At 37.3% G+C, this 27,338-nt stretch overlaps 2 protein-coding genes and 1 pseudogene across 3 annotated transcripts; 2 read left to right on the forward strand and 1 right to left on the reverse strand.

Annotated features, from left to right (window-relative positions):
* Positions 1-962: 962 nt before the first annotated feature.
* Positions 963-9,061, reverse strand: LOC111384780 (annotated as a pseudogene).
* Positions 9,062-21,891: 12,830 nt separating this feature from the next.
* LOC111384779 (transcription factor MYB35) lies at positions 21,892-23,800 on the forward strand. 2 transcript variants are annotated; one of them, XM_023009102.1, is made up of 3 exons: positions 21,892-22,120; positions 22,205-22,334; positions 22,917-23,800. In XM_023009102.1, the coding sequence occupies exons 1-3, from the start codon at positions 22,018-22,020 to the stop codon at positions 23,587-23,589; spliced, it is 906 nt and encodes a 301-aa protein (XP_022864870.1). In that variant the 5' UTR covers positions 21,892-22,017; the 3' UTR covers positions 23,590-23,800. The 2 variants fall into 2 exon arrangements, with proteins under 2 accessions (XP_022864870.1, XP_022864871.1); XM_023009103.1 differs by having other exon boundaries at positions 21,892-22,090.
* Positions 23,801-25,097: 1,297 nt separating this feature from the next.
* On the forward strand, positions 25,098-25,666 carry LOC111384781. The gene has a single exon (XM_023009104.1). The coding sequence runs from the start codon at positions 25,148-25,150 to the stop codon at positions 25,649-25,651; it is 504 nt and encodes a 167-aa protein (XP_022864872.1). The 5' UTR covers positions 25,098-25,147; the 3' UTR covers positions 25,652-25,666.
* The last annotated feature ends 1,672 nt before the right edge of the window (positions 25,667-27,338 follow it).

The raw sequence follows: 27,338 nt of genomic DNA on the forward strand, positions 1-27,338 counted from the left end.
GTCCATGATAGGGCCACCAAAAGAAAGAATGTTGAAGGCGAGGATAGAGTAAGAAAAAAGAAGACGGAGAGACATAGAGTAATAGATAAGAGAGAGAGAATGTTGTTTTTAATTTTGATTGATTTTTAATACAGTATTTATTTAATAAATATTAAGCCCCTATTGGGTTCCCATTCTTTTCTCATTAAAATGAAAAGTATGATCGTTATCTATTACATCAGGCCACCAAATTTGAGTTTCTATATCTTGTGTGCCCTGTAACGGCTATATTTTTTATTCTCATTCTTCCAAAAACGAGAAACAAACGAAGGCTAAATAATCAATATACATCTAATATTTGAAAGATGAAACTTAAAATTTTATTTACGAAGTTGAATCTTAAAAAGTGCATCTCCATGTAATTTTCACTTTATCTCTATACGGATTCAAGCTCTCTTTTCCCTTTCACTTGAAGGTCGATCTTTGTATGGCCATAGGGAACCTTTACAGGTCTCCATTACTTTCAAGAGGCTCAAGCTCCATAAAAACCCGAGTGGGATAAGCTATCTAAGACGAGGTATAATCGAGCTCAAATCAATGTGTTTTCACCAATATGTGGTTCACTAGCCATTGAATACAAATAAAGATTATAAGTGCTTAAAAACATTGATGAGAAGAAAGAGAGCAAGTACACAAAATCTTGAATTTGCCTCCTTCAGCTACTATGTTTTATTTGAAAATTATAAGACAAGGTACACAGATCTTCATTGCATATGTATTTACACTACATCAATTTCCATCCTTGAATGGAACTACTAATGAATGTATAAAAACAACACATAAAAATGAATTTCATAGGATTTAATTAATTTTCATTTTTTTGATAGGAATTTCATAGGATTTACAACTTATGATATTAACACTGTTAAGATTTATTTGTATTAGTTTCAAGCGTTGTCCTCGATCTTATATTGGCATTCGTGTCATCTTATGTTGCAACATAGAGGCTTTCCTTACTGTTGTAATTTGTTCCACAATCATATCATCTGCTTCAGAGACTGGTAGTGCGCTGAATAATAATCCTCTATGCATCCGAACTGGCAGAACTTCAAGCTATATTTGTATTCGATCAGTCTTGAGCTATTGAATTTCTCGAGCCACATTCCCATGCTTACATCTTCCATTTTGAAGAACTGTACGTCAAGAACATAGAAAAGGATCACATGAAAAATTAGGTTTATGCATTCAACAAAGGCATTGGTTACTGGCAAACGACATTTACCCCTAATCTATGTCTCTCAAAATCTGAAAGAATAAAGTTTGCAATGTCTGATGAGATAATGTAGCATGGTCCATTTGCATAAGATGGGTAAATTTCCTCCGGCCAATCTTGAACCATCGTACAAAAATAATAAGAAGTCTTCTTTACATATATTATGCAATAGAAATGATCTACTAAACATTATTGCTTCGCTTATGCTAAACAATATTGACATGCTACATCAATTAATTAGTGGATAAGTTTGTGGTGGGCCCCAAGAATTAATTTAGATCTAATATGCCATGTTACTATGCTTCGTAGGCCTTAAAAGAGCAAATTGACGATGCTAGTGATATTTTATATCTGGTCCGAAAATTTTATCCAAGTTTTTATTAATAACTAACAAACATATTCTTGTAGTAAAAGGAAAGGAATAAGAATTCGAACTATGGGAAGGAAATAGAAAAGGTTCAAGTAGTACCGCTGTGCAGGGGCTTATGATAGAAATTTATATTTCCAATGTACAAACTCCTGTTCTCAGATACTTTCTTTGCTTCTTCAATAACTGCACCTATTTTAACAAATGTGTCATCATCCCCCTTCATAATATACTTTGCCGATATTGTCCTAACCTGCGAGGATACCAAATACCATCAATCTGGACATGGAAACAATCTCAATCCTCAAGTTGTTAATTAACTCACAACTCACCCCATATTCACAGATGGCTATAGTTTTCAATACTACGAGGTCATAGTTGTCCACGTAGGGTACTATGACAATGTCTCTAAAAAACTCGGCTTCTTTCTTTAATTCCACATTAACTTCCTTTCTTTTGTGTTATCAAAAGATCAGATTTACAATTCATGTCTACAACCTTTCACCGACAATTTATAAAGAAGCAAATTTGCATTTTACTATGCAACCAATCCATTCCCCTACCAGTGCTACGAAGAAACGAGCAACAACTTTTGAGGACTCGATAAGCCTATGATGCATCCAAGACTTCCTCACAGCCATGCATTCAGTAAAGTGGTTGTTCGCTGAAAGAATACCAATGAACAATTTGACCTCTTCATCCATAATAGGTGGAGCCTTCCATTTCTTTATATCGAGATGTGTCTGAGAAGCAAAATTGAGGTCTGATGTGGGCAAGGAAATAGTAAAAATAGAAAGGACATCAATGTCTGTATCCAAAGATAAGCCCGTGGCGTCCTCGAGTGTGAACCCCTACGAATATCGAGAAAACTCTTAAACAAAGTCCATTATATTATATGAGACAAATATAAAGGTATGGTACTCACAGTGCGACACAGCAGTGAGGTGACATGCCTCCCATCAACATTGACATGGAATCCATCTAAACCAGCACTAAGAGTCAGGACATATGACTTGTCTTCTACAAATGGGAATGGCCAATCAACGTCCACCTTTTTTGTTTGACTGATGAACCGGCTTAACCACTACTTTGAGTTTGATTCCCCAGAGCCATTTACATCATTTCTAATCCACTTTTCACATTTCACCAAATGGTCAACTGCATAAAGTTCTCTTTAGATTATCGATAACAAAGGAGAGTCCCCCCAAAAAAAGTCAGGAGATACCAGAGCCAAGTAGCAAACCATAAATTGAGAACCATAGAAAATTGCATGCACTGAATAGAATAGATTTTCTGAAAAAAAAGCCAGTAGTAAAAAGTTCTTGCACCAAAGTAAAATACACCGAAGAGGATACGGACAAGGTGCACTCTTTCACCCATCACATTCCTCTGCATCCTAAGATATTTTAAAAGGGAGAAACAAAAATCACCCTTCAGAATTTTGAGTGATTTTATAATGCAAAAAGTGATTTCCTCTAATCTCAAGGTGCCTTTAAATGGACAAAGTTACAACTTCTTGGGTTCCACTTATATTGGTTTAAGAACTGCTAGATATCTAATGATGTATCAACAAAGAAAAGCAATACACACGTGCCTGAATATCATATATGAAGAACACACAATATTGGATAAAGAAAATAAAGACCACTGCCATATCAATCGATTAAAAGCAATCATAAAAAAAGTAATTATCAATGCACACTAGTCTCCTCATTGTCAGGAGTATGACCCAAATATGAGTCTTTCAAAGAGACGTATTCGACTTGGACTAGGAAAATATTAACCTAGGGTTTAAGGAAACTAAGTTGAATAAGGAAACAAAATCATGTTAAAATTAGGTCTCCTAATTGTAATATATTTTCTTGCCTTTTAGGACTCTTCTAGGGTTAGCCGATAAATACGAGACTCCTCTGCTCAGTTTGTAGAAAGTAACATAGAAGCAGTATTGCTAGTCTGTCTTGTATTCTCCATATTGTTGAATAAATAAACATAGTTCATCTGCATTTACCCTTTGTGTTCTTTCTTTGCAAATTCAATCTTGTGTTTTCGTGGTGTGATCTAGTATACTTCAATATTGTCATTAAATCTCGTTCCTTAACATCCAGTTTGGAATCAACTTTGTTATTGGAGCTTCTGCGCCCAACAAGTGGTATCAGAGTTAGGTTGTTGATTTTCTGTGGATTGGTTGAGATTCTTTCAAGATGGCTGAGTTGAAGTATGATGTTCCACTGTTAGATCACAATACAAGGTTCTTGTTGTGGCAAGTAAAGATGAGGGCTATTTTGGCGTAGTTGGATTTGGATGATGCATTGCTGGGTATTAAGATGATGCCAGATGGTTGGACAATGGAGGAGAAACAACGAAAGGATCAGAAGGCTGTTTCAATGATTTATCTTCTTCTGTCCAACAATATTCTGCAGGATGTCTTGAAGGAAAAAATGATGGCTGCTTTGTGGTTGAAGTTGGAGAAGTTGTGTATAACTAAGAGTCTTACAAGTATACTAGCTCTTAAGTAGAAGCTGTATTTACATCGCATGACGGAAGAAGAGTCGTTGGAAGACCATGTTGCCATGTTCAAGAAAAATAGTTGCAGATCTGGAAACATTGGAGGTTAAGTACGATGAAGAGGATCGTGCCTTGATCCTGTTGTGTTCGCTTCCTGGATCTTATGCGTCGTTTCAGGATTCTATCTTGTATAGTCGAGATACTTTGACTATAGAAGATGTCTATGATGCTTTGCACTCAAAGGAAAGAATGAAGCATTTGGTTGGAGCTACATCAAGGGATAGGGAATCTCTTGTATCTCAAGGTGGTCGATGAAGAGGCAGATTAAGAGTTTGGTTTAGCAATGCGACCTATTATTACTGCAAAATGAAAGGACCTATTCGAAAGGATTGCAATATGTTCGAGGCTAAAGGTAATTTAGCTGTAAATTGTGGGGTACAACCTTTGAATTCAGACAAAACCAATGTATTTGAAAATTGTTTAGCTAGTGAAGAGGTGATGTTGACCGTGGTATCTGATGTAGAGTCCAGGCCTGACGAGGAGTGGATTTTTGATTTAGCGTGTTCACACCATATGTGTTCTGATAGGAATTTATTTCAGACATATGAGATTATTTAGCAAGGTAGAGTTGTAATGGGAAACAACCAATTTTGCTGTATTGCTAGGATCGGTCGAGTCAGATTGAGGCGCGCGATGGAACATTTAGAACAATTGATCAGGTTCGACATGTTCCTGACCTAAAAAGGAATCTCATTTCGCTAAGTACTTTGGATGCAAAAGGGTATAAATTCTCTGGAGGAAGTGGAGTCTTGAAGGTTCGAAAGGGAGTCCGAGTTGTATTGGAGGGACGGAAAAGATCTCAGCTGTACATTTTACAGGGGAGTGCAGAACTAGTTAAGAGGAGACATTTGGACAAGTTTAGTACCGTGGTGGAAGTTCAGTTTGGTACAATGCTTCTTGTGTTCGGCTCTGAGTCAATTCAGAACACTGTTAGGGAAAGCATTGGTGATTCCGCTTTGCCACCAATTTCAGCAAGTACACTGTGTTCAAGGGTGGGACTCATTAAGCGTAGGTACCGTGGTGTCAACAATGTCTAGGATGCTTCTAGGGATATTGAAGGCGACAGTTCCAGCAAGGGGCCTTCTGATCAAGCATCTGGTTTGGTTCTTGCTATAGGGTATGCTTTGACCCTGTGTGATCAACATTAATTTTTCGGTGGAATTGGAAGCCTGGGGATTGGGTTCAGGTGTCGGTTGTGGATGCTGGCCAAAGGGTGAACGTTTGGTTTATAAGGAGTGGTTATTGTGTTGAGGAGATTCAGCCAGTTAATTTCGATGCAGATGAATTTGAAATCTAGGAGTTTCGTTCGTAGCACTGGAATTTGAGTTAAGGTGGAAATTGTTTGGGGTTTGACTCAAATAAGAGTCTTTTGAAGAGAGGTATTCGACTTGGACTAGGAAAATTGTAACCTAGGGCTTAAGAGAACTAAGTTGAATAAGGAAACAAAATCCTGTTGAAATTGTGTCTCCTAATTGTAATATATTTTCTTGCCTTTTAGGACTCTTCTAGGGTTGACCTATAAATACGAGGCTCCTCTAGTCAGTTTGTAGAAAATAATATAGAAGCAGTATTACTAGTCTGTCTTGTATTCTCTATATTGTTGAATTAATAAACATCGTTCCTCTACATTTACCCTTTGTGTTCTTTCTTTACAAATTCAATCTTTTGTTTTCGTGGTGTGATCTAGTATACTTCAATATTGTCATTAAATCTCGTTCCTTAAAATCTAGTTTGAAATCAACGTTTGTTATTGGAGCTTCCGCGCCCAACACTCATCAGGCCGAGACTTCGACCCTTCGCACCGCTGTGCAGTCCCCCACTGCATCCTATAACAAATGTTCTGCTCAATGACAGGCTTTCCACTCCAATCCCCCTTCAACCGCGGATTGAAATGCAGGATCCTTGGCGGGTCCTCCCCCTCTACAGTCTTCAACCCCTACAATTCCATCATAAATTGTGAAACCATCACATAATGCCTCTCTTTCAACAAAGAAATATTTGGATTCATCTCTGCATGCGCCACCCTCGGCCTTCCCACCACCATTATGTGTGACCCCAATGTCAACCCACAGGGCGACACCATTACCCTCCCATTCCTTGAAAATATATCTCCTGATATAGATAGAGAATGCAGGCACTCCTCCATCTTGTTATCGTTTTTATTGTTAATGCCACCAAATTCGCTACCACTAATATTTTTTCCCAAAAATTCAAGCTCTTACCATAGCATTCTGCCTAGCTGAAGAGCCTCTTTTGCAGACTTCGAAATAGAATTTTCAGTGCTTAAATTCATAATGCCGGCACTAAAATTCAAACTTGAAAGTAGTGATTTAGCAAACTCATTGATCCTTCTCTCTAGTCTTGACTGATGTGGGACATCAAAAGGACGAATTGGAGCATCTTTCTCATCCAAATATTCTCCACTTTCAAGTACAAAAGGCTTGAAATTCAAGAACCAACTCCCACTATTGGAAAAACCTTGTGAAAATCTGTATCGAACCCATTTTTCAACAAAAAGGGGACTTCAAAACCCACAAAAAGTACATACAAAAACCTAATGAAAATAAAAATCTGAATTGATTTCCTTCGTTTCAATGAAAACAACCTATCTAATTTTGCTCTTTTCATTATTTGATAGTTTTTCAGCAAACAAAACTGAGAATGTATAGCTCTTTCAAGTTCAACAATACCTTATGAACATGCAGTTAGGGAGGAAAAAGAAAAATAGTAGAGAGTTTCTTCGTATTTAGTTGAAAAACGCCAAAAAAACCCAGGTCAGAAGCAACGATACAGAGCCCTCTAGAGAGAGTTAGGTCAGCATCGATTAGCATTTAGAGTCTAGAGAAACGTTAGATATATTGGTTGTGCATGTATAGGTGGAGAAAGAGAGTTCTGGGAGCTGAAGTCCTCTAGTCGTTCGTGGAGAAGTTCATTTTCCAAATAAAATTGGGAAAATAATTATCTAATAATTATATGGAATTTGAGGAGAATTTTCTCACAATAAATGCAGGAATAGCCCCACACTTCCTTGACTTAGCAATAAGTTAAGGGGTGTATTTAATTGAAACTTTTAAAGATTTTGATGGATTTTTTTTAAGTGATAACTTCTATGAATTTTATGGATCTTTTATAGATTTGTATAGAATTAATGAAAGTTTTTCATAGACTTCTACGGATTTTTATTTTAAAATTTTTATAGACTTTTGTAGAATTTGAAAGGAGTAAATTACCCAAATGGTCTTTGAACTTTGCAGAAAGTTTTAACGAGATCACTGAATTTTAAAAATCATCTAATTCATCACTGAATTTCGCAAAAAAGTTTCCACGAGGTCATTGAACTTAAAAAATCACATCATTCATCACTGAACTTTATAAAAAGTTTCCACGAGATCACTGAATTAATGACCCCTGGGAAATATTTTGCAAAGTTCAGTGATGAATTAGGTAATTTTTAAAGTTTAGTGACCTTATAGAAATATTTTGTAGAGTTCAGTGATGAATTTGTTGATTTTTAAAGTTCAGTGACCCCGTGGAAACCTTTAATAAAATTCAGTGACCATTTGGTAATTCACTCAATTCGAAAGACTTTTGAAGACTTTCACATGTATCTAGTACAATGGTGTAAAAATTCTCATATACGAGGTGTTGATTTCCACAATTCCACTTTTTCTTCCTCTTCTTCTTCACATATAATAAAAAAAATTTAAGATCATAATTAAATAAATAATAATGAAAATTATACATATATATGATAAATTTTAAATTTAATATTCAATACTATTAATATAATATACTTTTAAAAATGAATAAAAATCAATATATTTAAAATTAATTCTAAAATATTATAATTTAATTAAAAATAGATATTTTTCAAAGAAACTGAATGAAAAAATTAAAAAAAAAGTTACAAGAGTACAATTTAATATTTCATAGAAAATAAAGATAAATAATAAGAAAGAGATAAAGATAAATGAAAATCAATATAATTAATAGAAAAAATAAATTTTAATCATACATCTAATGTTCGTAAACGGAAAAACGAAAGAATGATTAAAAAAACATTTTTTTTTGTTTTGTTATTGTGAAAATCTCCCAAAATCTCGTGATTAATGAGAGACAAATTTTGAGATTTTATATGTGTACTTTCTGCTTCAAAATTAGTACTCCAGAAACTTTCATAGAAGTCTTTAGAAGCCATTTTGAATACCCCAAAATTTATAGGAATTTTCAAAAAGTTTCAATTGAATACACCATAATCAATTAAATGTATTAACACTTTTAGAGAGTTTCAAAAAGTCTATATTGAATACCTCTAAACTTTTTAAATACCAGAAAATTATTAAAAGTCTCAATTGAATACATCCCCTTGGTCTCAACTAGGCTATCAATGGATTGCATTTTAATTCGAATACGGTGAAAATAATGGAAGATAGAAATCCGATAATCCGATCAAGATCTGAATCCGATAATCTGTTAATAAAATGAATCAAATATAGATATAAATCATTCCGATCTGATAGAAACCCGATCTGATTTATTATAATAATATAATAAATTTTATATATTATCGCATAATTTATTACACAGAATTTTTTCCATTTTGAAACTTGTATTATATTTTGCACATAATATTAGATAATAGTATAATATTGTCACTCCATAGTTTGCAACAAAGCCTCATTCCATAACAACAAGATGGGTAGGGGGTTCCACTTCAATTTGGTTAAAAAAAACCAAAGAAAGAGGGGGTAAATTTAAATAAATACACTCTTTGGAGCTGGGTCGAATTTCGATCCCAACGCTTTTATGGGCTGCGGGAGACCCTCATGTTCCCCAACTCCGAAGTGAGGGCTCCATCGCTCGTGCTCCATATCCATGGCTCACATGAGCTTAGCCAGCGGCAATAGAAAGCCCTACCTTTTCACCAGCAATCAATATAAAGATGTCTTCGATAGCCTAACTCATTCTATGGATTGTAATGAACGTCCCAAGTAATTGAGCAATGGTGACCCTCTATCCAAACTAAGCCTAACTTCATACGCTATATTATACTTGACGATGGCTCCATATGGTATACAAATACACTTGGGAGAAATGTCGGGGTCTATGTAAGACAACCCAAGGAGATAACTAATGGCCTGCCTTCGGAAAGTTGCTGGTTATCGAATATTCACTAAAATATCATAAAATTTACAATTTGTAAATAGTTGGGCCAAAAATTGGGCAAAAAACTATCGGGCCTTTTAATTCTAGGGCTTAGAAGTCGACTAATATAACTTTTTTACTAAGCCCTAATATAAAATTTTTATCTTTCTAATTTGTTCAATGTCGGATAGTATAATTGTTCTTAACAAATCGAATTTGGACAGATCTAATTTATTTATAGCCCTAGTCTCAACCTTTACTAAAGAGTAAGTTTGTCTCAATCTTTTAATGTTTATTTATTTATTTTTTTTTAATATAGTTTCACAAACAATCATTAATTAAGAAATACTTCAAATATTTGTTTAATAGTCACTTGTTTCTCTAAAAACTAACTGACAATTCGAAAGATTATCGCCGTTAGACACCAATTGTATAATTGGACTTCACCTCTAAACTTCTGTTTTCTAAAATTAGCTTCGTTTTGGGCTCTATTTATAAGCCCCAACTAAAGCATTACAGAGAAATCCTTATAAACTAGGTAGACCAATTCTTCAGCCTTTTCTTTCTCAACTGCAGCTAGGAAATGGCACATAACAGCAGATCATGTACTCTTCTTTTTCTCTGGTCCTGTTGAAGGTTTTTACCTCCACTGGTGACATGTGGAAGTCCAAGGAGATCGTCCCAGATCACGGCTCCCCCTATTAGGACAACTAGACCCTGTTGGTTTTAGAATTGAAGATTTAGGAACTGGGCTTGGCCATCATCACGTGAGAACCATTAGGCCAAGCTTCTAAGTTGCCTCGCCTAGTACTGATGTTTTTTTGCTCCACAATAATGTCCTCTACTAGCTTACTTTCAGAACCGGTTGCAACATTCTCGACTTTTGGTAGCACCTCGTAAGGTTCATCATCCAGCATAGAAGGCTCAAATAACTTCAGCTTGTCTATATTAACAACAGAGTAGAGATCCATATAGGCGGGAAGATCCAGCTGACAAGCATTTTCTCCTATCTTGCGGAGGATTTTGAAGGGACCATAACAAATTGGTTTGAGTTTTTTTCCTTCACCCTTCATCCTTTCCTTGCTCAAATGTAACCATACCAGATCACCTTTCTGAAAGTTGCCCTTGATCATGTGGTGATCGTGTCGTTCCTTATACTTTTGCTGTGATTTTTGTAGTTGCTGTTCAACTTCTTCATGGATTTTACTGATTTACTTCCCAAATCTGTGAGCCCTCGCCTTCTCATCTTCCCCTTTTCCTGAATGTGTCTTAGATTCACACAAAATTCCAAATCGAATGGACTTTGCGGTAGGAATCCGAAGCACACCTCTGAAGGGGATTTATTTGTAGAGCTATGCATAGTGTGGTTGATGGCGAATTCAAGAAACGGAATGCTCTCATCCCAAGTCTTTGGGTGCCTGGAATTGTGGCCTCATAGGAGATGAACTATAGTTCGATTCATTACCTTTGTTTGCCCATCAGTTTGAGGGTGAAATGTTGTACTTTTTTTTAGCTTCGTATCCATCATCTCCCATAGTGTGCACCAGAATTTGCCTAGAAATCGACTGTCGCGCCAAAACTTGATCCACATCTTCAATTCTAGAACCAGCAGGGGCTGGTTGTCCTAACAGGGGGGAGCCGTGATCTGGGACGATCTCCTTGGACTTCCACGTGTCACCAGTGGAGGTAAAAACCTTCAACGGAATCAGAGAAAAAGAAGAGTACACGATCTACTGTCATGTGCCATTTCCTAGCTACAGTTGAGAAAGAAAAGGCTGAAGAATTGGTTTTCCTAGTTTATAGGGATCTCTCTGTAATGCTTTAGTTGAGGCTTATAAATAGAGCCCAAAACGAGGGATGGGAGGGAGAGAAGAGATAGAGATTATTGTAATGACAAACTTGATCCAATTTTATCTTACGACTAGAAATTCTCAAGAACAAGCCCACAAGAAAAAGAAAAAGGAAAACAATTGACATAGGAAATCAAAAATAATATTTTAGAAAACAGAAGTTTAGAGGGCAAATGAACTCTTTTTATTTCTGTAACAAAGTCTTGTTCATTACAAAAATCTCTATCTCCTCTCTCTCCCATCCCTCGTTTTGGGCTCTATTTATAAGCCCCAACTAATGCATTGCAAAAAGATCCCTATAAATTAGGAAGACCAATTCTTCAGCCTTTTCTTTCTCAACTGCAGCTAGGAAATGGCACATGACAGCAGATCGTGTACTCTTCTTTTTCTCTGGTTTTGTTGAAGGTTTTTACCTCCACTGGTGACACATGGAAGTCCAAAGAGATCGTCCCAGATAACGACTTCCCCTGTTAGGACAACCAGCCCCTACTGGTTCTAGAATTGAAGATGTGGGAACTGGGCTTGGCCATCATCATGTGAGAACCATTTGGCCAAGCTTGGTCGCTGTCCTTTGCGTCCGATCCGAAATGCTTCTAAGTTGCCTCGCCTAGTTCTGGTGTTTTTTCGCTCCACAATAGCGTCCTCTATCAGCTTACTTTCAGAATCGGTTGCAACATCCTCGACTTTCGGTAGCACCTCGTAAGGTTCATCATCTAGCATAGAAGGCTGAAATAACTTCAGCTTGTCTATATCAACCACACAGTAGAGATCCATATAGGCGGGAAGATCCACCTAACAAGTATTTTCTCCTATCTTGCGGAGGATTTTGAAGGGACCATAACGAATTGGTTTAAGTTTTTTTCCTTCACCCTTCATCTTTTCCTTGCTCAAATGTAACCAGACCAGATCACCTTCTTGAGAGTTGCCCTTGATCCTGTGGTGATCATGTCGTTCCTTATACTTTTGCTGCATTTTTTATAGTTGCTATTCAACTTCTTTATGGATTTTCCTGATTTGCTCCACAAATTTGTGAGCCCTTACCTTCTCATCTTCACCTTTTCCTGAATGTGTCTTAGATTCAACACAAAATTCCAAATCGAATGCACTTTGCGGTAGGAATCCGAAGTACACCTCTGAAGGGGATTTATTTGCAGAGCTATGCGTAGTGTGGTTGATTGCGAATTGAAGAAATGGAATGCTCTCATCCAAGGTCTTTGGGTGTCTGGAATTGTATCCTCGTAGGAGATGAACTATAGTTCGATTCATTACCTCTGTTTGCCCATCAGTTTGAGGATAAAATGTTGTACTTCTTTTTAGCTTCGTATCCATCATCTCCCATAGTGTGCACCAGAATTTGCTCAGAAATCAACTGTCACGATCAGAAATGATTGACTTAGGAAGTCCAAAGAATTTCCATACATTCTCAAAAAATATTCGAGAGGCTTCTGTCCCTGTGATGGTTTTCTTGCCCGGCATTAACACCACCATTTTAGAGAATCTGTCCACCATCACGAACAAATAAATAGTAAACCTCCCAGGAAATCCATCGAGATGTTCTCCCATGGTCATGACGGAACGGGCAATGGCGTATACAGTCCAAGATTGTGATTGGCTGGTTTCGAGGTGCAACAAAGCACACATCCTTTGATGAAACGAGCCATGTCTTGTTGCATTTTTGGCCAAAACACATAGCGACACAGATTTTGCAATGTTTTAGTTACGCCGAAATGTCCAGCTATTTTTGAAGTGTGGGCTTCCCGAAGATATCATACACGCTGATCTGCTCGTGGCATACAAAGAAGTCCTCCTTTGTAAAGCAACTCGTCTCGTTGTTCATATCCCATTGCATTCCCCAGCTGCAATTCAGCCATTATTTTTTGAAAATCAGGATCCTCTTCATACCAGCCCATATGTCTCCTTCAGGTCGGGCGGGATGTGCATAACCACTGTTAAAGATAGAGCTGCAACTGGAGGGCGTGAAAGCATATATGCCAGCTTATTTTGGGTACCTTTTCTGTACTTGATTACTAGATAAAATTGTTGCAAATAAGTCATCCATTTCATGTGACGAGCTTGTTGAAGACGAGTTTGTGTGTATAGGTACTAAAGCGGCTAGTGGTCGGTATGTACAATCGTTTCCTTTCCAAGGAGGTAGACCCGCCAATGTTTGATTTCTTGATGCAGTGCCATCAACTCCTTATCGTATGTTGGGTAATTTTTCACAGCTCCCTGAAATAACTCTGAGTAATAGGCAACTGGACGTCTTTCCTGCATGAGCACTGCTCCTATTGCATACCTCGAAGCATCCGTTTCTAACTCAAAAGGTTTCTGCAGATTTGGTAGAACAAGGACTGGTGCCTCACTTATTTTCCCTTTTAAGAGCTTGAATGTGTCCTCATGTTCAGGACCCCAAGTGAAACTTTGATTAGCCTTCGTCAAAAAGTGCAGTGGAGCAGCAATCAAAGAGAAATCCTTGATGAATTTTCGGAGATATTGGCAGGCGCCCATAAAGCTCCGGATATCAGTGACGGACCGGGGACGTGGCGATTCAATGATGGTTTTGACTTTGCTGGGATCTACCTGTAACTTTCCATCACCCACAATGAATCCCAAATAAATCAACGACGACTTCCCGAACTCACTTTTTGTGATTTAGGCGCAATTAATAGTGTGATAATTTAATGAACACCTGATGAACATGGTTAAGATGGGTCTCCCAAGAGTTGCTGTATATCAAAATGTCATCTAGGTAGACAATAACAAACTCATCAATAAATGGTCTAAGAATATCGTTTATCAAGCGCATTAAAGTGGTAGGGGTATTGCATAATCTAAATGGCATAACCAGCTATTCGAATAGCCCTTGTCTGGTTTTGAAAGCTGTCTTCCAGGTGTCTTCCTCCCGAATTCGAACTTGATGGTACCCCGATTTGAGGTCAAGCTTAGTGAACACCTTGGCATGACACAACTGATCCAGTAAGTCATCAATCCGAGGGAAAGGGTAGCGGTTCTTGATTGTAATTTTGTTGAGCGCCCGAAAATCCACACACATCCTCCATCCGCCATCCTTTTTCGGTACCAGAATGATTGGCGAGTCGCATGGGGAACTGCTGGCTTGATTATGCCAACTTCTAGGAGCTCCATGACTTGGCGTTTGATCTCTTCAGTTTCCATGACTGAGTTCCGATACATCCTAGGTTAGGTAAAGTGGCATCTAAGAGGAGCTGAACGTCATGTTCTACTTCTCGTTTTGGAGAAAACCCAGTGACGTCAGTAAAGAGATGATCAAACTAGCCGAGAAGTTCAGCCATGTTACTATCCCATTAACTACAGGTTAGTGTAATAGCTGTAGTTGTTCCCTCGCGGTGTTTCGAACGAATCATCAGTAGCACAAATTTTTGAGAAGCGTTCACCATTCGACGTGCTTGACAAGCAGTTACAAGTTCCACCATTCTGTGAGTTTGGTTTTTGTGGACAATATATCTCTTTTCATCCTTCTCGAGTTGATATTTCTGTGCCCGCCTGAAATAGACAGCATCTTTATCCCAGAGGTATGGATTGCCAAGGATTACTTGACAAATATCTAAAGGTACAACTTTGCAAGTGATCTCGTCGATGTACTGATTGGTAATAACAAAACGGAACATGCATTGACGATCAATTTTCATCTCAACATCCTTCTGTATCCAACCAAGTGGGTATGGTCGTGGGTGTGAAGTAGCTTCCAACCCCAGTTTCTTAACCAAGATGGAGGAAATTAGATTCTTTTAGCTGCCTGTGTCAATAATAGCACCAGTGACCTCCTGCTTCACTTGAATTCACAAGGTGAACAACTCTTCCTTCATGTCGGGCGGGGTTTGCAAATCCAAGCTTGTCTCATTAGACATTGCCATCAAAGACAAACTTTGGTCCACTTCTGTCACGTGCCCAAGCTCAATTTGTTCCTCTTCTGCAGGAGCCATTGTTGTCATTGTCCGTTTACCTCCATCATCTCTTTTCCATTTTGTAGGGAAAAGTTCAGGATGTAACTTCCAGCATATATCCTTGTCATGTCCTGAAATATCACAGTGTTTACAAAATTTGGAGTTCTTCAGAGATGATGAACTACCTTTGGCACCACTTCGCTTGATATTTGATCTTTGGCTCATTTCATCAAAGGATGTGTGCATTGTGGGTAATGGACAATTATAGGTGGATCCCAGCAAAGTCAAAACCATCATTGAATGACCACGTCCTCGGTCTGTCGCTGATGTCCGGAGCTTTGTGGGTGCCTGCCAATATCTCCAAAAATTCATCAAGGATTTCTCTTTGATTGCTGCTCCACCACACTCCTTGACGAAGGCAAATCAAAGTTTCACTTGGGGTCCTGAACATGAGGACACGTTCAAGCTTTTAAAAGGGAAAATAAGTGAGGCACCAGTCCTTGTTCTACCAAATCTGCAGAAACCTTTTGAGTTAGAAGCGGATGCTTCAAGTTATGCAATGGGAGCAGTGCTCATGCAGGAAGGACGTCCAGTTGCTTACCACTCAGAGTTATTTCAGGGAGCTGTAAAAAATTACCCAACATACGATAAGGAGTTGATCGATCAGAAATGATCGACTTAGGAAGTCCAAAGAATTTCCATACATTCTCAAAAAATATTCAAGAGGCTTCTGTCCTTGTGATGGTTTTCTTACATGGCATTAGCACCACCATCTTAGAGAATCTGTCCACCACCATGAACAAATAATCATGGCCTTTGCGTGTCAATGGTAAACTTCCCAAGAAATCCATCGAGATGCTCTCCCATGGTTGTGACGGAACGGGCAATGACGTATATAGTCCAAGTTTACAATTGACTGGTTTTGAGGTGCTACAAAGCACACATCCTTTGATGAAACGAGCCACGTCTTGTTGCATTTTTGGCCAAAACACATATCGGCACAGATTTTGCAATGTTTTAGTTACGCCGAAATGTCCAGCTATTTTTGAAGTGTGGGCTTCCCGAAGATATCGTACACGTTGATCTGCTCGTGGCACACAAAGAAGTCCTCCTTTGTAAAGCAACCCTTCTCATTGTTCATATCCTGTTGCATTCCCCAGCTGCAATTTAGCCATTATTTTTTGACAATCAGGATCCTCTTCATACCAGCTCATACTTGATACAATTTTATCTTGTGACCAAAAATTCCCAAGAACAAGCCCACAAGAAAAAGAAAAAGGAAAACAATTGACACAGGAAATCAAGAATAATATTTTAGAAAACAGAAGTTTAGAGGGCAAATGAACTCTTTTTATTTCTATAACAAATTCTTGTTCATTACAAAAATCTCTATCTCCTCTCTCTCTCCCATCTCTCGTTTTGGGCTCTATTTATAAGCCCCAACTAAAGCATTACAGAGAGATCCCTATAAACTAGGAAGACCAATTCTTCAGCCTTTTCTTTCTCAACTACAGCTAGGAAATGGCACATGACAGCAGATTGTGTACTCTTCTTTTTCTCTAGTTCTGTTGAAGGTTTTTACCTCCACTGGTGACATGTGGAAGTCCAAGGAGATTGTCCCAGATCACAGCTCCCCCTGTTAGGACAACCAGCCCCTGCTGGTTCTAGAATTGATGATGTGGGAACTGGGCCTGGCCATCCTTGCGTGAGAAAGGAGGAAATGCTTGTCAGCTGGATCTCCCGCCTATATGGATCTCTACTCTGTTGTTAATATAGACAAGTTGAAGTTATTTGAGCCTTCTATGCTAGATGATGAACCTTACAATGTGCTACCGAAAGTCGAGGATGTTGCAACCGATTCTGAAAGTAAGCTGGTAGAGGACACTATTGTGGAGCGAAAAAACACTAGTACTAGGCGAGGCAACTTAGAAGCATTTCGGATCGGACGTAAAGGACAGTGACCAAACTTGATCCAATTTTATCTTGCGACCAGAAATTCCCAAGAACAAGTCCACAAGAAAAAAGAAAAAGGAAAACAATTGACACAGGAAATCAAAAATAATATTTTAGAAAACAGAAGTTTAGAGGGCAAATGAACTCTTTTTATTTCTGTAACAAAGTCTTGTTCATTACAAAAATCGCTATCTTCTCTCTCTCTCTCTCTCTCCCATCCCTCGTTTTGGGCTCTATTTATATGCCCCAACTAAAGCATTACAGAGAGATCCTTATAAACTAGGAAGACCAATTCTTCAGCCTTTTCTTTCTCAATTGCAGCTAGGAAATGGCACATGATAGCAGATCGTGTACTCTTCTTTTTCTCTGGTTCTGTTGAAGGTTTTTACCTCCACTGGTGACACGTGGAAGTCCAAGGAGATCATCCCAGATCACACCTTCTCATCTTCACCTTTTCCTGAATGTATCTTACATTCATCACAGAATTCCAAATCGAATGGACTTTGCGGTAGGAATCCGAAGCACACCTCTGATGGAGATTTATTTGTAGAGCTATGCGTAGTGTGGTTGATGGCGAATTGAAGAAACGGAATGCTCTCATCCCAAGTCTTTGGGTGCCTGGAATTGTAGCCTCGTAGGAGATGAACTATATTTCGATTCATTACCTCTGTTTGCCTATCAGTTTGAGGGTGAAATGCTGTACTTCTTTTTAGCTTCGTATCCATCATCTCCCATAGTGTGCACCATAATTTGCTTTGATACCAAACTTGATCCAATTTTATCTTACGACCAAAAATTCCCAAGAACAAGCCCACAAGAAAAAGAAAGAGGAAAACAATTGACACAGGAAATCAAGAATAATATTTTAGAAAACAGAAGTTTAGAGGGCAAATGAACTCTTTTTATTTCTGTAACAAAGTATTGTTCATTACAAAAATCTCTATCTCCTCTCTCTCTCTCTCCCATCCCTCGTTTTGGGCTCTATTTATAAGCCCCAACTAAAGCATTACAGAGAGATCCCTATAAACTGGAAGACCAATTCTTCAGCCTTTTCTTTCTCAACTGCAGCTAGGAAATGGCACATGATAGCAGATCGTGTACTCTTATTTTTCTATGGTTCTGTTGAAGGTTTTTACCTCCACTAGTGACGCGTGGAAGTCCAAGGACATTGTCCCAAATCACGGCTCCCCCTGTTAGGACAACCAGGCCTTGCTGGTTCCAGGATTGAAGATGTGGGAACTGGGATTGGCCATCCTTGCGTGAGAACCATTTGGCCAAGCTTGGTCGCTGTCCTTTGCGTCCAATTCAAAATGCTTCTAAGTTGCCTGGCCTAGTACTGGTGTTTTTTCGCTCCACAATAATGTCCTCTACCAGCTTACTTTCAGAATCGGTTGCATCATCCTCGACTTTCGGTAGCACCTCGTAAGGTTCATCATCCAGCATAGAAGGCTCAAATAACTTCAGCTTGTCTATATTAACCACAGAGTAGAGATCCATATAGGCGGGAAGATCCAGTTGACAAGCATTTTCTCCTATCTTGTGGAGGATTTTGAAGGGACCATAACGAATTGGTTTGAGTTTTTTTCCTTCAGCCTCCATCCTTTCCTTTCTCAAATGTAACCAAACCAGATCACCTTCCTGAAAGTTGCCCTTGATCCTGTGGTGATCATATCGTTCCTTATACTTTTGCTGTGATTTTTGTAGTTGCTGTTCAACTTCTTCATGGATTTTCCTGATTTGCTCCACAAATCTGTGAGCCCTCGCCTTCTCATCTTCACTTTTTCCTGAATGTGTCTTAGATTCAACACAGACTTCCAAATCGAATGGACTTTGCGATAGGAATCCGAAGCACACCTCTGAAGGGGATTTATTTGTAGAGCTATGCGTAGTGTGGTTGATGGCGAATTGAAGAAACGGAATGCTCTCATCCCAAGTCTTTGGGTGCCTAGAATTGTAGCCTCGTAGGAGATGAACTATAGTTCAATTCATTACCTCTGTTTGCCCATTAGTTTGAGGGTAAAATGCTGTACTTTTTTTTAGCTTCGTATCCATCATCTCCCATAGTGTGCACTAGGATTTGCTTAGAAATCGACTATCGCTATCAGAAATGATCGACTTAGGAAGTCCAAAGAATTTCCATACATTCTCAAAAAATATTCGAGAGGCTTCTATCCCTGTGATGGTTTTCTTGCACGGCATTAACACTACCATCTTAGAGAATCTGTCCACCACCACGAACAAATAATCATGGCCTTTGCATGTCAATGGTAAACCTCCCAGGAAATCCATCGAGATGTTCTCCCATGGTCGTGACGGAACGGGCAATGGCGTATACAGTCCAAGTTTGCGATTAGCTGGTTTCGAGGTGCTACAAAGCACACATCCTTTGATGAAACGAGCTACGTCTTGTTGCATTTTTGGCCTAAACACATATCGACACAGATTTTTGCAATGTTTTAGTTACGCCGAAATGTCCAGCTATTTTTGAAGTGTGGGCTTCCCGAAGATATCCTACACGCTGATCTACTCGTGGCACACAAACAGTCCTCCTTTGTAAAGTAACCTGTCTCGTCGTTCATATCCTGTTGCATTTCCCAGCTGCAATTCACCCATTATTTTTTGAAAATCAGGATCCTCTTCATACCAGCCCATATATGTCTCCTTCAGGTCGGGCGGCATGTGCATAACCACTGTTAAAGATAGAGCTGCAACTGGAGGGCGTGAAAGCATATCTGCCAGCTTGTTTTGGGTACCTTTTTTGTACTTGATTACTAGATGAAATTGTTGCAAATAAGTCATCCATTTCATGTGACGGTCTTGTTGAAGACGAGTTTGTGTCGTTCCTTATACTTCTAGAATTGGATCACGTGTCACCAGTGGAGGTAAAAACCTTCAACAGAACCAAAAGAGTACTCGATCTGCTATCATGTGTCATTTCCTAGCTGCAGTTGAGAAAGAAAAGGCTGAAGAATTGGTCTTCCTAATTTATAGGGATCTCTCTGTAATGCTTTAGTTGGGACTTATAAATAGAGCCCAAAACGAGGGATAGGAGAGAGAGAGAGAATTTTTTTAAAAAAATTCTATTTATATATAAAATTTAAATTCTTATTTAAATAAAATTTTGTTTGAATGTTTCTTTTCCACACTTGAAAGTTTCAGATTTTTCATTGAAAACACTCAAAATGTCAAAAATATATTTTTAATTTTATGTTATAAGTTCATTTTTACGTTCAAAATTGCATTTTTAGAATCACCAGATCAAACAAATTTTCAATATTTTACAAAATTGAAAATTAAAGCAATTTAAATATAACAAACCAAATACACTCTAAGTTTTTAAAAAATGTGATTCAGACAAATAACCCATTGCTTGTGGGCTCAACTGTCCAGTTTAGAACTAATCATAGCCCAAATATATTGAGCTGACCACAGTACAGGTGTCATTGTTGACAACACTTTGTGTCAAGGACCGCAGCTTTACTTAGCCCCTTGACACTATCGCAGCCGCAGTTTGCCCAACTTCGGCCGCACATTGTAAATATTACTTCAAGTTTGAGTTGTAATTTTCGTTTCATTGTAATAGTTATTTTAATTGTAAAATAGCTCTGATATTGGTAAAAGATTAGTATGATTCCTCGTCTTTTAAACGTCTACTCCCGTCACTTGGGTTTTTGTTCAGAATGCTATTATAGGGGGTATTAGTCATTCAAAAATCTTTCAAGCTCACTGGTGTCCGCCCCCTGCACCAGCATTTGTAATTTTCTGCTTTCATCAATTGTAATGTTCAGTTTTCAGCAATCAATGTTCAATTTACTTTCAATGTATTCAAATTCTCAATTGTAAGCTTTCTACAAAATTGCAATCAAATTTTCTTTCGTCCCGACGCGACCGAGAAAAGGCGGAAGGTAGTCTAGCGGAGCAGACTACTGCCGCACGGTGTCCCTTTCTGTGCCAAGAAGAAAGGCACCCCGTGAAACCTTGTCATGAGCAAGACAACTAGAGTTTAATTAGAAGTTGAAGTCATAGATAAGAAAAAATTACTTTAAAAGTGAAAAAAAAAATGCTCTTAACAATTATTTAACGTATTTGGTATCCTGAGAAGAAAATACAAGTGAAAAAATTATTTTGTTCACAACAAATTTTTAAATTCGATTATAGCTTCTATGGTATTTTGTAAAAGTAAATGGATAAATTATATTGTTGGTCCTCAATCTATGACTCAAGTATCAAGTTCCCTAGAGAATTGATTCTCAAAAGATCACCTCTTGACTTGCATATGCTATTTTACGAAGCTAAGTTTTGTATTCTAACATAAATTGGCCGCAACTAACAATTTAGCAAAGATTAAACTTTTATATCAACTGGTACTGTTTGCAACTATAATAGAAAATTGAAGATCAACTTGTTCATTTTTAAAGATGTATGGAATCAATTTCTCTTAGAAGAATAGGTTAGGACCAACCATGCAATTTCTCTAAATAAAATATTCTTTTAGATTTTTCCTTTCTCTTACATATTCTTGATTTGAAAACCTTGAAGTCAACCATTTGCATACAAAATCATGCCAAAATGGTGGTCTTTTCACAAATTTTTCCCTTTTGATTAGTTATATCTTTGTTTAAATTAGTTACTCTTATCATACTTGTGAATCATTATGAAATCAAACTTAAGTCATTAAAAAAATTAATTATCTTTTTAAAATTGCTTAAATTCAACTTATTTTTAACCAAATTACTCACCGAATTTGAACCTGATCATAATGCTCTTTAAACCATGAATACAAAATGTATTATTAATTCTTTCTATGTGAAAATGAATGGAAGATGCATTTGATCATGCAAATGCAGTTCAATGTAGCAAGTCCCCATGCTTTTCTTGCCTCACTCCAATGAAGCAGTTAAGCTCATTCTACCATCTTCATTCTTATATTTCTTCGTAAATCGACTCGAAAAATAATTTAAGATGGTAAAAACTACTTGTTTGGATAAGCAGAAGGAACATTGGAATCAAGAGGAGAATGGGAAACTTTTTTCAGGTAATTGTGCATCTTCATCAAAAAAAGCAGGTAAGTGATTATAATTCTTAATTCATATGTAAAAATAAACTGAAATTAAGTGGGATTCTCTTTAATTATAAGTGTTTTATATAGGACTGAGGAAATGTGGAAAAAGTTGTAGGCAAAAGTGGGCTAAAAATCAAAAGACTGATACGAGGAATGAGAGTTTTTCCCCTCAAGAAGAGGAGTTGATCATCAAGCTTCATGCGGCAATAGGAAGCAGGTATAATTCCCCTCTTTTAGGGGGGAAAAAATTTATCTGCCATGGACTTTTTAGTAGATCTACAATGAAGTAAAGTGGGTGGTAAAAAGCAATTCATTAAGCAGGTCTAATTTTCATCTTTAAAAATAATCTAGTTTCCCTATGTTTTAATAATTCAAGTAGATCTAACAATAAACTGAGCAAGAGTGACGAAAAAGGAAAAAAATCGTACGGTCGACCCAAAATCTAGTTGATTTCAAGGTATCCTTGATTTTCAATGGTTAGTAGGTTGTAGTAACTTTGATTCATTCTCTAAGAAAAAAAATCTTGGATTTTCTCTTCTTGATGGTTTGAAGTCGGGTCGACTTTATCGATTATGAAGTCTCAATTCTTATCTAATAACTATCCCATTCGACATGATTTTAGGTCACTCATCCTCTGTCTCTAGTTTCATTAGTTTTCCTAACTATTTCATTTAGTGGTTTGCTAAGTACGCCTAGACCATATCGAGCTCTTCTTTCACGTCACACAACTCATTTTAAAAGCTCACCAACTTAACAAACACCGTATTATCCACTTGTATCGTGTTTTTCAACACTGCAGGTGGCCTATTATAGCACAGCAACTTCCCGGGAGAACGGACAATGATGTGAAAACCTTATGGAACACAAAACTGCGAAAAAAACTCTCTGCAATGGGAATCGACCCGGTTACTCATAAGCCCTTCTCCCAAATTCTCGCAGACTATGGAAATATAGGCGCCTTCCCGAAAGCAAGAATGCAGTTTACCTCTTCGATGATGTTAAAATCGGAACAACCTCAAAAGCATAACCAACAAACATGTCCAAATGTTGAACCATTCAAAGACAATTCCCTTCATCTTTACTCCCAATTTCAGGCTATAAATTTGGTTACAGATTCAACAAACTATACCATCCCGCCGCAGTCTTTTATGACTGAATGTGCTTCTTCCTCGACTTCGCCTTCTTCGACTATGAATCAAGCATCTACTTCGAGCTTCAACTGGAGTGATTTTCTTCTTCAAGATGTGCTCGTCCCTGATCAAGAAAACGCGGTGATACTTGCGCAAAATCATGCAAATACAGAAGAAAAACAAGATTATGAAGCAGCTGAAGATAAGAACAATGAAACTTCATTGTATGCCCTGGAAAACTTGTCATCTTCAAATGGTTCATTTGTGGAAGCCATGATAGCACGCCAAGACGAAATGTTCTTGCAGTTTCCAACCCTATACGAGGAACCGTCTTATTACTAAATACTAATAGCTCGATCCTATAGTATAGGATAATATTATAGGGAAAAAGGTTCAAATCTTATCTATTGTAATGTTCAATTCGACTCATTCATTAAAGTCTTTCTACCTTACGTTAGTGTTATTCTTTTCGGCTTAATGGATGTAAGGTTTCTAGTACCGTTATTTATATATTCATGTTTAAATTGATAGACATGCACAAATATTATCGACATATTTGATAAAATGTATGCTATTGAATTCTCGCACTTCTATTATTTCCTTGATATTTGTTCTTTGGGTTGCATACTTAAAAGGGCATTAATGATATGTTTTTGTTTAGTTTCGAATTGCTTGAGTCTATCTAGGTAGTTAATTACACACAAGTAGATAATGGATCACTTGATCCCCAAATAATATGTATAGTATACAACTATATATTATGATTCCGAAATTTTCTTTCTATTTTTTGTTCCAACGCTCAAATCTTATAATTGTTCACTACTCTCTCTCTCTCCAAAGAGCAATAATTTTATTAAGCCCCGTATGAGCCACATTATTGTTTAAATGAGAATAAAAAATATAGTCGTTATAAACCTAACACAAAAAATAGAAAGTTAAATATGGTAACTTGATGTGATGGATAACAGTCATATTTTTCATTTTAATGAAAAAATAATAGGGCTCAAACAGGGCCTATATTTAGATTCTCTCAAATCGTGGATGAATGAAAAGTTGGAATACAATTAATCCAACATAAATATTTCAATATATAATTATGAATAATGCTATTTGTCGTCGATCACTATCAAAGTTGTCTTACGTGACATACATGTGGCAATTAATGATTTGATATATAAGGTAATAAAAAAAAACTATCATATTAATGCTTTAAATCACTAACCATCATATACAGGTCACATAGGATGACAATGACAATGAACGAATGTAAATAGTATTACTTTATAGCTATAAATTAAGCAAGATACTTAATTTGTAGTTGGACTCAAGATTACAAGAGAACAACGGGACATGTCCTCATCTTTCACATGACCCTAATTCGCTAAAAGGATAAAAAAGTTGGAAAAAAAATGATATATGTATATTATTATGAGGGTGTTTGATGGGAGATTAAAGTTAGTTTTTTTAGTCGATTGTGATAGAAGTTTTTGAAATGTGTGGTAAAAAAGTTGTGGAATCCATGAAAGATATGATTAATAATGATTGTTTGACTTTAATTTAGATTAAAATCAGATTTTAATCCAAAACAAATAGACTCTATGTCCGAGACGTCACGAGTCTTACTTGTGTAATAATGTATATATAAATTATAGTTAGAGAGTCAAAACTTCAAAAATAATTTTGTTCTAACGAATTTGCCCTCAAAAGTACCTGAAAATACAAAGGACTTCGTTAAAACTGTCTGTAACAGAAGATCCATTGGAGGGTACTTAAGTCATTGCACACATTCTAAACACGAGTAATTACATCAAATGAACTAAAATATTTATCCAAAAGCTATAAATAGCAGCAAAAAAAGGCCCATGAAAAAAAAAATAAAGAAATACAGAAATACAGAAAAATGGTAGCAATATCACTGTACAAAGGCAATCTCCACAAAATCTCCGATGTACCGCACCGATGGCCGATGCCGGCCCGAAAACTCTCTCTCCGAGACTTTAAAATCCTCCATCGTCGCCGTCTCAACGCACTCTCCCTCCTCCAGTCTGCCTCCACTCCAGCTGCCGATATCGCCACCACCTCAAACCCTAACCCTGGAATTGGACCTTCCGATGATGCTAAGGATGATAATAAGCGCGATTCTGGTTTTGAAGTTAAGTTAGATCGCCTTGAATTGGATGAGGGACAGATTATGGAGAAGCGGAAGGATTTGAAGGAGGTTAGAGATGAAAAAGTGTTGGAAAACTTGATTAAGGATTCTGAAGCATTGGCTGAGGAGAAGAATGGTGACAATGTCGAAAATGTGGACAAAGCAATGGTTCTGGTGAATCCTGAATCTGAGGTATTGGTTTTATATGTTTCTTTTGTTGAAAATTTTCTTTCTTATAAAGTGTTTTTAATTTAAGGCTTTAGATTCCAAGTAATCGAATGATTGTTCTGTTTAGCGTTATTAATGGTGTAGTTATGGTCCTTATGGAATGATTCGAGTAAGATGCGTGTTTGGAAATGACACATTCCATTATGGTATATAAAAATTTACTCGTGTTTAGAGTGCCTACAGGGATCGCAGTTGACCTTGTGGATGAGAATATGATGAGTTATGTTTATTGTGTATCATATTTTAGTGTGAATAAATGGCTACTACTTTTGTGTTCGCTAGCAGCCGTTGTGCTATTTATGCATTAACATGTACATTTTTTAAAATGGAAAAACTGTAACGGTGAAATGATTAAAAAAACTGTAATGGTGAAATGATTGTAACTGAGAACGTGCAGAACTTGTTAATAGAAATCAAACTTTTAAAAGGAAAAGGTATGAAACTGTTGATGTTGAGCGTAGGGGTTTTAATAGTTGAGAAGTTGTATTCTAAGGAGCTTGGTTGCCGCTAGATTCATTGATGGATTTAAGTCATTAATCGTGCAGGGTTTGTCATGTATAAAAGACCTATCACATTTTCCTTTAGGTTAACTTCCTCCTTTCCTTGTGGTAACATAAGAAATTGCATTTTTTGACAGTTAATTTGTAGCTCAAACTGTTTCTATTCTTCGTCTTCATATTAAATTTGTGTTTTTCTAGTGAAGTTTTATATTTGGATGGAAGACTAATTAGGAGAAAGATGTGACATATTTGTTTGTTATCTTTCTTATTTATTCCATGCAATCTGAAGTGCTAAACATATCGATCCTACTCAATGTTAATTGAATTTTTTGGGATCAACCATAGTCCTAGACCAATCCCTAATCCAGTTTAGAATGACCATAATGCCCTCAAAAGTGCTTAAAAATACGAAGGACTTGAGTTAAATGCCTCTGTGACAAAAGACCCATTGGAGGGTACTTAAGCAGTTGGACAAACTCAATTATATGCAAAAGCTATAAATACGAAACCCCTGTGAAAAAAGGAAATACCTGAACAGAGAGAAAAATGGCACCGACATCACGGCACAAAGGCAATCTGCACAAAATCTCCAATTTCACCCACCGATGGCTGATGCCAACGCACAAATTTTCTGCCAGAGATGCTAAAACCCTCATCTTCCACTGCCTGAATGCCCTTTCCCTCCAGTCCACGTCCACTCCTACTGGTGATGTAGCTGCTACCTCAAACCCTAACCCTAATCCTAACTCTGGACTTGAACCTGGACCTTGCAATAATGTTGATAATCATTCTGATCAGAATGACAGTAATTGTAATAATGGTTCGGAACCTGAGTCATGTCAGCTGGATTTTGATAAGTTGGATTTGGATCGAGGCCATATCATGGACAATCAAAAGGATTTGAAGGAGGGAGAAGAGGTGAAAGATGAGGAAGAGTAGGGGGAGATTAGAGATGAGAAATTGTTGGAAGGAGAAAATTGATTAGGAAAATTGATTAAAGAGCCTTATGCGTTGGTTGAGGAGAAGAAATGCAACAATGTTGAAAATGAGGATAAAACAAAGGTTTTGGTGAATTTCGAATCTGAGGTTTTGATTTTCTGTTTTGCCTCTCTCCATTTCTTTAATACATATTTAGTTTAAGGCAGTTGATTCCAAATAATCAGATGATTGTTCTGTTTAGCTTGCTATGCATTTCTTTTCAATGAAATAAGTCT

The sequence above is a fragment of the Olea europaea genome, unplaced genomic scaffold (genome assembly GCF_002742605.1).
Source record: "Olea europaea var. sylvestris unplaced genomic scaffold, O_europaea_v1 scaffold3004, whole genome shotgun sequence".
Lineage (NCBI taxonomy): Eukaryota > Viridiplantae > Streptophyta > Magnoliopsida > Lamiales > Oleaceae > Olea > Olea europaea.

Coding starts and splice junctions, on each gene's coding strand:
- LOC111384779 (XM_023009102.1), top strand. CDS start 22,018: ATGGTAAAAACTACTTGTTTGGATAAGCAGAAGGAACATTGGAATCAA. Junction 22,121..22,204: donor ATCTTCATCAAAAAAAGCAG/GTAAGTGATTAT, acceptor TGTTTTATATAG/GACTGAGGAAATGTGGAAAA. Junction 22,335..22,916: donor CATGCGGCAATAGGAAGCAG/GTATAATTCCCC, acceptor TCAACACTGCAG/GTGGCCTATTATAGCACAGC.
- LOC111384781 (XM_023009104.1), top strand. CDS start 25,148: ATGGTAGCAATATCACTGTACAAAGGCAATCTCCACAAAATCTCCGAT.